Raw genomic sequence first — 14,684 nt, 5'->3', positions numbered from 1 at the left:
AACAAATAACGAGTCATTGAGAAGACAAAAACTGCAACCCAGAGCAACCGGCTCTTATCGTATATTGAAAACAATAAAGACAAATGTTTGGATGCTGCGGGTTGCGACATTTCCTCTTGGTTTCTGTGAAATAACATCTATAAGTAAATGTGCGTGTTACAGAAAACCAGCTTGTAAAGTCAGATAGGCGTCATTGCTAATCGTAGATGAGAACCTGTATGTAACAGAATACCTTGTGCACCATAAGAAGCAACGTGTACCAGTTTCATCTGATGGATGTTACCCTTCTATTCATGTACACAGGTGCTGAGGAATGTTTTCTTAACACTAATGTTCCCTGAAAGACCAGTTTATAAATGTCAGGTATTGTCACACACTTGGGCTCCTTCTTACTATAACACACTGCAGTGCACATTCACATGCATTGAACCGCGGTCCATTCGGTTGGCTACAATGGGACATCACCGGGCAGTGTACCAAAATACAGCTCTAAGGCCCTTCTCCCAGCATGCATCACAATGGAGGTACAGGTTCTATACAAAGCAATGGCATTTCTTTTTTCGCACTGTCACGTTTATCAACATTGGTGTGTGGTCACTGGGAATGAGTCCAGGATGTGACCGGTAATGTGCTGCTTATTGGAAATGTACATTTCTTGGGATATAACAAGTAGAAACCATTTTATGTGGTGAAGAACTTTGGATTAGACATTCCTTCCAGATGTTGCCCCAATGGAAAACCACCATGAAAACAAATCATGAGCTACCATTGATGGCTCCTCCTTATACTAGTGGCTGGACTGTCATGTTGAGCCACTAGTAGTCTTTGCGTTACTGACATCAGGAGTTTTGACTTAAGTTGAATCGTGGCCTGGAGCAAGTATGCAGCAAACGCTTTGAAATAATCAGAGCGTTTTAATAGGAAACGGCTATGGCAGCCTCCATATGTGTATTTTATAATGGTCACTATGGGATTATGGCAGGGTGTTGATCTCCAATGCTGGAGTGGTCACACAGATATAGAAGGCTTGGTAACCCTTACTTATCATGTCCTTTGAGGTCGGGGCAGAACAGCACCATTCCCACTGCAATATGAGGAGACGGGAAGATCTTTTTTTTTTTTTTTTAACCGTTGCATTTAAACCTCTCATCAATCTAAACACTTGGCATCTAAACTCTTTATAGATTAGTTCAATATCATGCTACCAGGGCTGCCCGTAGCAGATATCTGGATGGGCTTGATTCCTGTCCATGTCACTAAAGAGAGCAGGGGATAGCTTGTAGATCCTGCTCATCTCAGGGGTAAGTTGGCCATGTTTCCATCCTGCCTGTTCCCCCAGCCATTGCCATAAAATGATGTCCTGATCTGCAATTGACCTTCCATCTATCGGTATGTGAAAGGGAAATAACCACTGGTTAGCAGTAACCTCATTTGCAGCAAAACAACTGAAATGAATGAAATAAGAACTTGCCAACAAGTAGGTTAATCACCCTCAGCAGAGGTTCTTCCATTCTCTTAGCAGCATGAGATCAAAGCAGTCCATGTAGCTCTTCCTGTACTTAGGGGAGCATCTGCTCGTCCCCACCTACATGAGAAGTGTTACATGCAGAAGATGTTCCTATAGATGGTTAACCTTCAGCACCAAATGTAGGGGACTTCCACAATCCTTACTCCTCCCAGTAGCACTAGTGTAGATTTGGGAGAAGCTCATCTGTTATATTGCACGGTGATTATGATCTGTTCTGTAAACTGCAATAAGAAATAATTCCGGAGCCCCTGTCAGGTAGTTCATAGAGAACAGGAGAGGGGGGGTGGAATGTTTCCTCCCATTTCGCTGTGAGTTATGGTTCAATCTCCTCTTTCACTGACTAAGTGATTGTACAGACTCTGCCACCTCCACAATGCAGTAAACTGGCTACTGGACAGCAGTTGGTTCAGATTACTATAGCCGGAAACTGCTGATGTATTTACCAGCATCCATATTCCGCTCTAACAGAACACTGCGTCGTTTCCAGTAACATATTAACTCTTCTGAATGCCTTATTTGGAAACACTCAACTCGCTGTCAAAATAATGAAAGATGAACTCCACACAGATCACCATCTAATACAATGATCTGTTCTTTCAATTCAGCTAGCATAAGTGCCTGCCTCGGTCTTTATATCAGCATCCTGTATTCTCCTGCCTAGAAAGAATATACATAGAAGAGATGAAAGCTGCACTGTGAGTCTAGGTCAGCACACTACTGCATTGTACAGTGCTGTTAGTCCACACTGGGAGCATGCTGACAGTAGGAGAATGATGACCTTAATGTGCTGCCACTCCTTCATTGTCTATACATCAGACTGCAGGCAGGTTGGTGATGAAGTTGTATTTGCAAAACTGCAGTCATTGCCCTGTGTATGTGGTGTAGCTAGGGATATCTGGGTTACAAGGCTGCCTGAACAGAATTACAAACCTTTGGGCATGTGAAACAAATATGTCTCTGGACTTTAGCTTTAAGGGGTACTGTTCACTAAACAAACTCAGCCTGAATAATATGGAATTTGCAGATCAATGAATAAAATGAGTAGCTGGGTGTGGCACAGGTCTTCTGTCTGGGGGGTTACTGAATAGAGGGGAACCCTAAAACTTGACAAGGAAACACTGTAGTGTGTTGTGCTTCATTCAGAGTGTACAGAGTAGAGAGGGATCCTGGCACGGAGCACCATCATTTCTACCATCCTTGGAGCTCTGCCTAGTTTTATTCATGAGAAAGCTGGAATGAGTCACATGACTGACATACATGACCATCACTTCCATCCTATAGTAAACAGATAAGTTAAAAAATTCTAATATATTGGACGGATCCCAAAAATGTTTTTCTACATTGAAGGGGACACTACAAAAAATTAAAGTATTGTCAGTGTGACGTTTCCATGTACAGGGATGATTTGGAATTAATCATGTTTAGTACATATACACTGTGACTAGCTGAGACAATGAAGAAACTTGGAGCTTTATTGAATTCTCCCATCTAATGGTCAGAAAATGTGGCACAAAAAATACAAATCCCTGGCAGTGTCTAAAATGAGCACCGGTCACATGTGACTCCTTCGTCAATTGAAGTTTATCACACCAGTATGGAAAATTCCTGCAGATGGGTCCGTACGGATGCATTGAGGTTGATTCACTAAAGGAGTAGAGCACGTTCACATTGCAAGGGAAGATTCCCTTTCTCTTAGTGACTATGGTAAAAATATACAGAATACCCAATCACGTGCAAAGACATAAAAGAAAATGGATTTTTGTTTGCACATGATTGGATGATACAAGTCAGCAGAGCCTCATGTCACTAAGCTGAGGGAAAATTTCCCTGAACAGTGAAAATTCACTTTGCTAGACTATATCCCTTTACTAAATCAATCTCACTGATTATAAGGCCAAAGGAAAAATGAGAGATGACTTCTAATCTGCACTGGACTGGATGAGATTTACTTTCTATCTTCCAGTCTGTAATGGCGATATGTTTAAACATTGAAATGGAGGAAACGACTGAATTGCAATGGAGACATTTTCATGTTGGTAATGTCCATATCTAACGAAGAGCCACCTACCTTTCCAATACTTTAACAAAAACAGTAAAAAAAGAGATCATGTAGAAGGTTGTATACATGAAAGCACAATATTAATGTGGAGTAACCTGTGATTAGGAAGTCTTGTATAAACCAGGTCATTGAAGTGATCATTAAGTGGCAGTGTATGCCCTCTGCTTGCCAAGCTTCATTTCAGCTTGCCTTGAAACTCCTGACCTCGGGTGTGAATAGTCTACAAACACTGATCAGTCAGATAACCCCGAAAACAATATAGAAGTCTCTGCGGATTACTGCATGGTGCCAGCAAGCCTCATGGAATGTGAGGGCCTCCATATTGCATCGGTACTTCCATTCTGGGCACCCCCAACATGCGGCTTCAAGGAATCACTGCAGCTCGGGTATACAAGCAGAGGGTAAGTATTGGCATCAGTTGGTGCCTGCTATAGCATATCTTTGCTGGTCTACACAGGACTTCCCAATGACAAGGTCTTCCTTTCTGATCTGCAAGGCAAGCTGCAAAACACATACACTTATAAATATATATTTTCATTTAAAATGTCAACCATTCAAAAGTACAGAAGACAATAGATAACAAAAGAGCTTTGTGGAGAGGTCAACCACGGCCTTTGTCTGGATAACCAATTCACCGGAGAGTTTACACAGCAATAGAACAGTCAGTGGAGCCGGTCCAATGTCATCAAACACGTGACAGAAAGGAAAGATTTATATTTGGCTCTACTTTTCCACTACAGGTGTCAGCAGAACTTTCTGTAAAATCCCTGTAAATATCCTCTAGATGTCCCATCAAGTATGTAGAGCAGGAGTCTACCTAAATAATCCGATCAATATATAGCCAATCAGATAGACCCTTCCACTACAATGTTATTGGTACATCTAAAGAGTATCAGGTTATAACATGCGACAGAACATTTCAGCATTGGATTTCTGCTGTTTTCCTAATCTCTGTAAAAATACAAAGGAGATAAAACAAAAGCTTGTGAGTGGTCTCAGCACTGTGTGCTATGACAGCCATAATAACTAGAACACCATCTTACCACCCGTCCACAGGGATCCGTTCATTGTATCAGACATATAATGATCTGTTTGCTGTAAATAATCTTATCGGGTGTGTGTAAGAAGGTAAAAGCCGTGTTCAGTGTGTACACCAGGCAGACAGATTTACCAAAACTTCCATGCTGCTCCTTCCATTTTCTTTCATCACTATGGCTGAAAACGATCATCGATTTGACCCCACTGAAAATCGAACAAATGTTCTGAACATGACATTCTACTGGTGTAAGCTTAAGTAGTGCAGCAGAGAAGATGTGTTTAACTCTTTCACTGCCTCAATGCAAGTCTACCAGAGAGTCCTGTCTGATAGAAGATAATGCACTCTGTATGTGTCAACATTTGTCAATCAGGGACTGACTGACTCTGCCTGATACATAAATAGCTACAAGAGGGAGAATCTACCTCTCTGTATGCTTAAAGGAGAACTATGGGGTTAAGGCTTTTCCCCATAGTTCTCCTTAAGGTAACGGGAGGACACAAACTAGCATCCTCCCGTCACCCTAGGTTCAGTATACCGCGAGCTGTAGCTCGCGGTATACTGAGACGCCGCAGTATACCGCGAGCTGCTGCTCGTGGTATACTAAGATGCCGCAGCTGAAGCGGATGCCGACAATTATGTCTGGATCCGCCCAGCTGCGTGACTGACAGCTGGCTCTGCCTATCTAGAGGCAGAGCCAGCTGTACCCGTCCGTTCCGCCAGTCAGCGCTGGCAGATCGGATCGGAGGGGGGAATCCAGCCCCTCCCCCTGTCACGGCAGAGAGCCGTGACAGGATCGAGAGGTGAGCGAACGCCGGTATGTGTTCGCTCCCCTCCTGATCTACTGAGCCGACCTGTGACAGTCTCATTGTCACAGGTCGGCTAGAACTATGAGGTGGGTGAAAAGCACTCACCTCATAGTTCTCCTTTAAGACAGTAATGGCAGTATGGTATGGTTAGTAATGGCAGCAGGTTAAAATGTGAACCTCAAATCAAATCAGGTATACATTTCGATACTTTGAAACATGTAGGTACTGCAAATACACTTTAGTTCCCCTGAAGTGTTGCCTTATCTTCACAAACACATTTGAAGTTTCAGTCCAACCAAAGCCTAGATATCTGCACCAACCTTCCTGGCCACCTGTCCACAACAAAGCCAGAAGGCCAGTGGGTGGTTCAGCCCATCAGCACTCAAGCACAATTGGGATATATATGTTTTGAGTGGGCTGCCCTTTAAATCTCAGCAGGAAAGCCCCAGCTACAAAGAAACCAGTGTGCTACTACATTAGTATAGGACTGACGCTGCAATGAATTAGTTGGCTCATGTACAGTATACTGACTAGAGATTGAAGCTATGCCATCAAAATGTGTAAGGATCTATGAATAAGGGTGATTCAGGACAATTCATCAAGGGAACAAGAATATAGCAAACACATTGCATTGTGATGACCACTTGTCTTTATAATTTAAACGGTCAATATATTTAAATGTAATATCTGCAGAGACTTGGATGTGTTTTGATTTCGTCGGGACAACTGGTCTCCTTGGACTGAATGTTTGGTCCAACAAGGATACATTTCTCCAAGTGCTGAAGAGTCCATATACCAGTCATTTCACCAAGCCAAGCGCAGTAACAGAAACGTACCACCTTCTCAAAGCAGCAAAATCACAAGTGACAGCTCCACCAGGGGAAGTAAATAAAAGAGAACCAAGAAGCACTTTCATTCACAATAGAAGGACAAGAGAAGAAGAGAACATCATGGCAACTAATTATATTTAAAAATGTAAAGACTGAATGTCCACTCACATTCTGTGAGTCTGTGCCTGGCAAAACATGGCAGAACTGTCTGTGAAATTGTCCAGGGGGCATGAGCAGAGTTTGGCCCCTGTGGTCCCCAAGGTGAGGAAGGATACAGGGAAGGCTGCAGTCTCCAGCACAAGAATATGACAGGATAAAAGACCTTTAAGGTCAGAGGAGTTACGGAAAGTTTGTTAAAGTTCTCACACACTGAGGAGTGTGGAGGACAAAGAACGCTCTCCGAAGCTTGCTCCACCTACGCTTCTGGCTCCTACATAAAATAATGCCTGAACACCAATATACAAAATACAGCTTGTTACACGGGGAGCACAGTGCTGGTTCATCGTTTCCACTTCTGTACAAAATAATTCAAGAACTGAACAAGAGCAAGTTAAGGGACGCTCTGGGTTTCGACATCCAACTACTTGGCTCTCCTCACACTGTCTCTTGCCTAATTTACAGAGAGGAGCTGATCCGCCCTGTCTTCTCCTGGATGGCAGAAGTGCATGCTCACACATCTGTAGAGTAGTACAGAGTGTTCCTCTTCAACTCAGAGAAGCTGATTGGTTGGTGCTGTAGGTAATAGAGCAGAACCTGCACCTTGGATGGGAGAGAAAGGAAACATTATTTGCCGTAATGCAAATGTATCAGAATATGATTGAATGACAAAAAAGTACACAGAGCAGTTAACAATGAAGCTTGGCTTAAACGCACTGAAGGCAAAACGCAGCGAAACAGTTTATTATAATTCATATTAACATTGCCAATGGGAGCAGGAAGAGTGAACATGGAGTAATGTCCCAGTTACTAACATACTGAGAAGGTAGGTATATTATGGGTTGCATTAAAACTAAATGTCTATTGATTAAAGTGACCCATGCCATTCCTCCTACCATCCCACCCAGAGAATATTTCTTGTAAGTAAGCTATGCGTTTCTACCTCTCACAGTTCTCTAGCAATCCCTCCACAGCAGCTGTGAAAACTCAGGACTGTCTGGAAACAATGACATCATTCCTACTTCCCTGATTGGCTGGAATTCATTTGTTTTTACTAGTTAATGTCAGCCAATAGAAAAAATAAAGTCCAGGCAATGGGAAAGGAGGGATGTAGAAAGGTAAGGTGGGCACATTGGAGTTTTACAGCTGCTATCCTGAGATTTGCTATGAAAGAGGGAGCAAGTAAGAATTTCCAACAGCCTCAATATCCAGGTACTTTTACATGGGACAGAAGGAGGAATCCATGACATAGTTTAGTTTTAGGATGGCCATGCATTTCCAGATGTGATGAACTCATGTGATAATTGGGATTCTTACTGAAAAATGATCAGTATTTATATTTAAAGATCTCTACACCCAATTGTCCCTTCTGCTATAAAGCTTTGCACCATGTAGGCACTGCTTCCATAATTCATGTCAAGCAGAAAGATTAAAGTGACATTAAACCCTCAGATTTTTTAACATAAAACAATACTGTAATGTGCGCCTTACTGTAATCCATGATAGTTTCCCTTCTCTTTGCTACTCTTCCTTTTAAATCTGTATCTCTTCTCATGCTGGGCAGAACTTCTGTTTTGCAGCAGACTGCCTTGTCTCTGGAATGGATACATGGTGTCTGTGTGTAGGTTTGCAACCTGAGCCAGCGCTACAGGAAGAGGCACTCAGCTGCAAAGGGAAGTTCTCCCCCAGCATGAGAACACATGAGGATTTAAAAGGAAGAGCAGCAAAGAGAAGGGAAACAACCATGGATTACAGTAAGGCGCACATTACAGTATTGGTTTATGTTAAAAAATCTGAGGGTTTAATGTCACTTTAAGGCATTGCAACTCATGGCAGATCTGTCACCTCATTAATTTTCTTAAAGCAAACCTGTCATTAGAGAAAAGTGGAGGCTGCCACATGCTCGTTCCCAGGCTGTGATGTCAATACATTTGCACACAAAGTGGACTGCTATCCTATGGGGTTATCGATCAATACATTTAAAGTTTTTATGCCCAGCGTTTAGCTTTAAATTAAACTTGTCAGGAGACATGAACATGGAGGCTGCCAACGCCTTCTTTTCTCATATATACCAGTCTCCTGGCTGTCAGGCTAACCATCTTTCCTCAGTAATTTAGCCACTGACCTGGAACAAGTATGCAGACATATAGTTTCTGATTTTTGACATTCCTGAGATGCACACTTGTTTGTTGTCAGTGACTCAGACAGTACTAAAGCCAAACAGAGGTCAGTAAGAGTCTCCATATTTTCTCATGACAAGTTTACTTTAAGACAGTTAGCCATCAAGTCTATCAAAAAGTTGGTTTGTGCCAGGAAGCCCTTTTCCTTACCTGTGCCATCACGTCATGTGACCAGATATCGGACGCCAGATTCGTGTGCACTTTACTCTCCACCTCAGATGGCCTCAGTAATGTTGGCCCAAAGACGGTGGCTAAATTATGGAGTGACATCTTGTTGATTGGTTCTTTCTCAGCAACCCTGGAAAAGTAAACAAAGACAACAAGTCTTACTATGCAGCAAAATCAGAAATTGTAATACAAGTCATCAGTGCACGGTGCAAAAAAAGAAGTACAACAATGCAATTGTGTTACAACATATTACATAAATAGCGGCACAAAATTCGATTCTTTGTGAATAATGATCGGTTTTAACATAGTTTATCCATGCGCCCCATGGCTGGTAGCATTTCGTGTACTCCTCTTTAATAAAACAATGGAAGCAGAGAAAATGACAGAGTTAATTTCCATGAACCATTATCTAGCTGTGGGTGCTCTGTCCAACTTCCACAGTCTCCGGCTCTATTGGTATATATTTGATTGTTAAACTACAAAACTACCTCTGCAGAGATATACCACGAGCAATAGGGTCATTTGAAAAACTCACAATCACCTTTAGGAACCCGCTGACATAATGAGGTGTTGAGGTTTAGTAACAGAACAGTTTATACACAACAAAGAGCGGCATGTAATGTGATTTGCAGAACTATAGCTAGGTTCAGTAAATCATTGTTGGATATAAGTTTTCCTTTTACTATGGAAACAATACAGGACACAAACACAGAACCTCATGCAGCCATTGGGAGAAACCTACTACCTCCTTAGGGGGTATTACAGTCATTATCAGCCACAGGAGCTCTCTTGTAGGTCTAATTACCAGTAAAAGTCAGGCCATATTACTAAGATATTTACTATGACCTGGCACTGTAACACTGGTTCTTGTTGAAAAAAATATTCCACATTTATGTGCTAATAATCCATCAGGCTTTAGAGCTGAATAAATGGTGATGTGTTATGGAACTGTTATATCTAAGGATTTTCTGCCAGGACACTTGCTGAATCACAATGTAAATTCCCACCAACATATGTTGTCCCCTTTAAAGCTCTGCCACACAAGAGCGGAGCTGCTGGTATGAGAAAAACAGCTGCTGTGTATTCCCTCCCCTCACTTTCCTTCCAGAACTGGTCACCCTCCAGAAAAGCAGATGTGGGAGCTGGCGACTACCCGACTCTGTGATGGAAAACTTGAATTTTCCTCTAAACGTTTGTCCCAGTTCTCATGCAAAACTAACTTAAAAGATATTAATAACTAAGGAGTCATGTGTGTTCTGTAGCTGTAACCAACCATACTTTGTATCCAGGTAATATCCATGACAGAGTACAAAGTATGGCGGCATGCCAGCTAACGGAATCTGAAAGCTGCAAAGCCCAAGTACCGCGATTATATATTATATTAAGCATTTATATCCACATAAGTAGCACTGACAACATGTGAGGTAGGGAACATTAAACTGTTAGCTCTTTGAGGGCAGGGACTAATGTGATTGTACGATATGTGAAGTGCAGCGCACAATGTTGAGTGCAGTATAAGTATCTGTAAACAACTGAAAAATGAAACACCTCCTTCCAACTCTTACATCACTTAGTGGGGATCCGAGATTTACTATCCTGCCAGCAGACGAGGGGAGATGCACCGTGATCATGAATACATCCAATTACCATTCTAAGGTTACCACTCTTACTGAGAAAAGTGGTAACCTTACAATAGTAATTAGATGTGTTCATGATGGGTGGGATTGCATGGATGATATCAACTTTTTCTTGTAACAGCTAGTGGGTTTCCTCTTCGGTGACTCATAAATGTTGGCATCACTGAGGATGCCAATATTTATGAGTCACTAAAGAGGAATCCCACTAGCTGTTACAAGAAAACGTTGATGGGCTGTTTACAGCAGCTAAAAATGTAAAAAGCCATTGATCTGACCTTGTACCACTGTCCTTATCCCAAGGGAGCTACACCATGCCAGTACTGACTCCCTAAGATACACAGGAAAGGATCCCCTCTAAGGCTGTCATCAGCATCAACTCTGTAACATGTGACAGAGTTGATGTCACATATAACATTGCTAAGTATCTGGACTAGTTATCCTGTCACCGTTAGTTGGCAACACGGTGCACCATATTCCGAGCACCAAAGAATTTTTCAAGAAGGTACGCAGACTAAAGTTAGAACCAGAAGACAATGGTGCTTTATGTCGTCACATCCCTTTTCACTTGTAAACACCAACTGTAGATGCTACTGAGACTGTAAGGACACATCTGAAACAAGATAAGAGACTCTTAACAGTAGAACAGAACTAAAGCCAAACCAAGCGAGTTCCTTTATTGGACCTTTGCCTCAACACTACCTATTTCAATGATAACTCCTACAGACACAAACATGGTCGTGCTATGGGATCACCCGTACCAGGAGGAGGGAATGGAAAAAAGAGCCAAACACTTTCATGGAAATAACACCAAGTTTACACAGAAAAAGGCACATCATAACAAACGACCCTTTCTGAACTGTCTGTTACATGTTAAGGAGAGGGATGACTTCGACACTGAGGTCTACAGGTAACCCAACACACAGATCAGTATCTGGTTTTACACTCCCACCTCCCATCAAACACAAACTGGGGGTTATTAGAATATCGGAGTGACGTAGTAACAAGCACAGACGTCTCAGGAGTTCTGCGGCCACCCAGACTGGGCTTTCATTAACACATTCAAGCAATAACACACGACCATCGAGCAGAGGGGAGAAGCAGAACACTCGGAGTAATAGTCATTCCTTTTAAGCCCAGCAATACACTGACACAGAAGCGTGTACATTCAAAAGACCCAACATCCAAACACAAGCAAAGTAAACTTGGTATTTGTAGTGCAATGTGGTGAGAAATGCAAAGAACTGCACACTGGGGAGACAAAATCTTTCAACAAATGAAGAGCCCGGCATAGGAGGCTGTACAAGTCAAGACTCAGCAATTTCATACACCATAAGGAAAAAGTACATTCTTTTGGGGACCGTGAGGTGTACAATTTAGGCAGGGAGGACAACTCATTCGCAAGAGACATCAACGTCAAACTGGAACCATCCATGAACAGGTGTGGGGGGCCTTTTACACCCCATCTGTCTTTCACATATAATGCGGTTTTAACATCTCTACCCCAGTGTTTTGACAACAATTTATATCTTCAGAAGTGCAAAACGAAGGAATAATACGTTCCTGGCCCCTGTAATAAAAACAGGGTGGGGCCACAACTTTCACACTTTAAGGTGCCTGTGCTACCTCTGTGGATATGAATGCTGGTGGTATTTTCCTCATTATAACTGAAGGAGTGGCTTGGAGAAGCTACAAAAAGTATTACGGAACAAATCAGTTGCATGTGACTAACTACTACTAGCTAAGGTAAACTCTACTTTATGTAACTTGGTAAACCCCTAGCTTAGTAAGATTACAAGGGGCTACACTGCCTGTTCTTCATGGTTCCTATACACAAGCAGTGTGTGTGTGAGATATACTAAACCAAAATAGACATGAAAGTGATTGCACTTCATCTGTGGCTGATAGGTTGTACATAAAGCAGCAGGATAAATCATATTTGCTTTGAATTCAGGTACAAATTTCAGCATTTTCATAAAACCTGCACACCTTGATACATGTTTACATTTGTAGTCCAGAGAAAGACACTTAATCACTGACTGATCTATGGGACTAAAGACACACAGTTGGAAAATTATGTGGCTAATGGGTATCGAAAAAGGTTTCTCCATTTATTTTAACCTTTACTATAAATATACCATTGCAAAAGGAATACAATGGCTATGACCATATTTCACACCAAGAGACCCTAAAAGTACTAAGCGAGAATTCCTCTCAGACAGTTGTCACCGGTACAAGTTAGATTTCCCATCACTTTTTGGTCTCTGTGACATTGATCACCAGGAAAAATATAAAGGAAGAACAGACTTATCAGGGACACAGACAGCAAGAAAACCTGGCAGAGGTTCTATGGCTGCCCTACCCAACATTACACCTATAGCTGCACTAAGAGCCCAGATATCATCAGATAAACCAATATGTTAGTTACATTTACTTGAACATGTTTCAGTTTCAGTAGATCGAAGTTAAGAGATTGTTACACGAGAAATAAAGACATTGTTGTGACGGACATCTCTGTTATTTGGCACTTTTAATAAGGCCTGACATTTTATCTAGTTACCTTTTCAAGTGCTGAAGCAGGAAGAGGAAGGTCATGAGGTTGGGGTCGGGCAAGGACCGAAGAAGGTGCATCATGCAGTTTTCCCTGGCAGCTGGATCAGACAGAGCTGTAACCGGGGAAACACAAGAGGATTAGGAGTCACAAGCAGCACATAATGAAACAACGGATAAGCCAACAATGGTGTTTTGTAAACAGCTGTACAGAAGGCCACCAGCCAGATAACATAGACCTACTGACCTATATTAATCATATGCATGATCACACATGTAGGGAGCAATGTATACCTAGGACATCTGAATATATTCCCTCGATAGAAGCTACTTTTTAAACGCGTCATGGTGACATCAACATATCTACCTCTTTTAGGTTAGAAGCGTACAAAGGCAATCTCCTAACCAGAAGCCAGACTCTGTTCTGGTGAATGAATGTGGGATATGTTAGGTGGCTCAGCCCCTAAAAACCAATCACCAGTCCTCAGGAGAACCATCAACATCACATTTGTACAGGAGACCAACCTACAGCAGAATATATAATGAATTCTCTGTATGGGCTTTCATGAAGGGTGAACATATCCCCCTTATAGTGTATTTCCACTTTCGCAGCCAAATTGGCTATCTTGCCAAATTTAACAAAACATCTAAAAGGTAAGAAATGTTTTTCAAAGTTACTTTTCAGTATGCTGTGTGAATAGGAAAACATAAGGAACATAGAGGGGTTTTCCTAAATTTGACTGCAAAAGTGGAAATACACTTTAACCTCCCTGGCGGTATTCCCGAGTGTGGCTCGGGGTTAATTTTCAGTACCAAGAGCGGTAACCCCGAGCCACACTCGGGATTGCACAAAAGTGTCACTTACCTTGTCCCTACGAGCCCGCGGTGTCCTCTGCTGTATGCGGCCGGCCGATGCCGGCATCTTACTTTTAGTTTTGTTTTCGCCGTGACAGCGGGGGACAGAGCCGGCAGGAAATTCAAAAGGGAAAACATGACATTTACACAGAATACACAGAATACAAAGTAATCTGCTATGATTACATTTCTGTATCAAACCATTTCACTTCAATTTTGTCCCTACAGCTTTGTCCAGTTCCCTGCCTGCACTTTTACTGTTCTTTCTGCATGAAAACTTGAGAACTGGGGAGTTATTCCTAAGATATACTAAGAATTACAGGCCTACAATAAAAAACTACAAATTGCCATGAGAAACAATGTACCGCTTTGGCATGCTAAAATCCTGCATAATCAGACCGCCAGGGAGGTTAAGGGTCAATAAATTAGGTTTAATGCATTGCACTCTTGGCTGTATAGGGTATAACAGTACAGACAAGAAAACACAACATGGTTTCCATTGCATTTAGCTTTCATTCCAGATAAGTTTGAGATGATTTCAAGCTCCATTTGAGTTCCTTCACAGGTGCCTCTGACCTGCACTTGACCTGCTGTTAAACTGATTTTGCTTTCTCATCGACTTGAATGGAAACAAAAGCTTTTGAGATTCAAATAGTTCCTGTATACAATTAAGGCATAGATTCTAGAATTGTTATGGGGCTAACTTGACAGCTGATGACTAAAAAAAAGCTGCCTGTTCTGATGACTATCAGTTCATATCATCAGGGCCGGATTTACTCTCCTTGCCGCCCCAAGGCCAGGTTCCACAATACACCCCCCCCGCGCGCCGCCAACCCCCCGTCCCCATCAATTGTGAATGGCAACCAGATGGCAGGGCGG

General features: G+C 42.1%; 1 protein-coding gene across 6 annotated transcripts in view; it reads right to left on the bottom strand.

The window, feature by feature from the left end:
* Nucleotides 1–6,025: 6,025 nt before the first annotated feature.
* ABR (active BCR-related) overlaps nt 6,026–14,684 on the bottom strand; it is a 306,836-nt gene continuing 298,177 nt past the window's right edge. For all 6 annotated transcript variants that reach the window (XM_018561033.1, XM_018561031.1, XM_018561032.1 and 3 more), the window contains 3 exons: nt 12,961–13,066; nt 8,749–8,896; nt 6,026–7,021 (listed from right to left, as the gene is read on the bottom strand). In XM_018561033.1, coding sequence (XP_018416535.1) covers nt 6,932–7,021; nt 8,749–8,896; nt 12,961–13,066 — 344 coding nt within the window. In that variant the 3' untranslated portion in view covers nt 6,026–6,931. The remainder of the gene's footprint in view (nt 7,022–8,748; nt 8,897–12,960; nt 13,067–14,684) is intronic.

This window comes from Nanorana parkeri, unplaced genomic scaffold, assembly GCF_000935625.1.
Source record: "Nanorana parkeri isolate BGI_ZX_2015 unplaced genomic scaffold, ASM93562v1 scaffold494, whole genome shotgun sequence".
Lineage (NCBI taxonomy): Eukaryota > Metazoa > Chordata > Amphibia > Anura > Dicroglossidae > Nanorana > Nanorana parkeri.
This window is presented reverse-complemented; position numbering and strand designations above follow the sequence as displayed.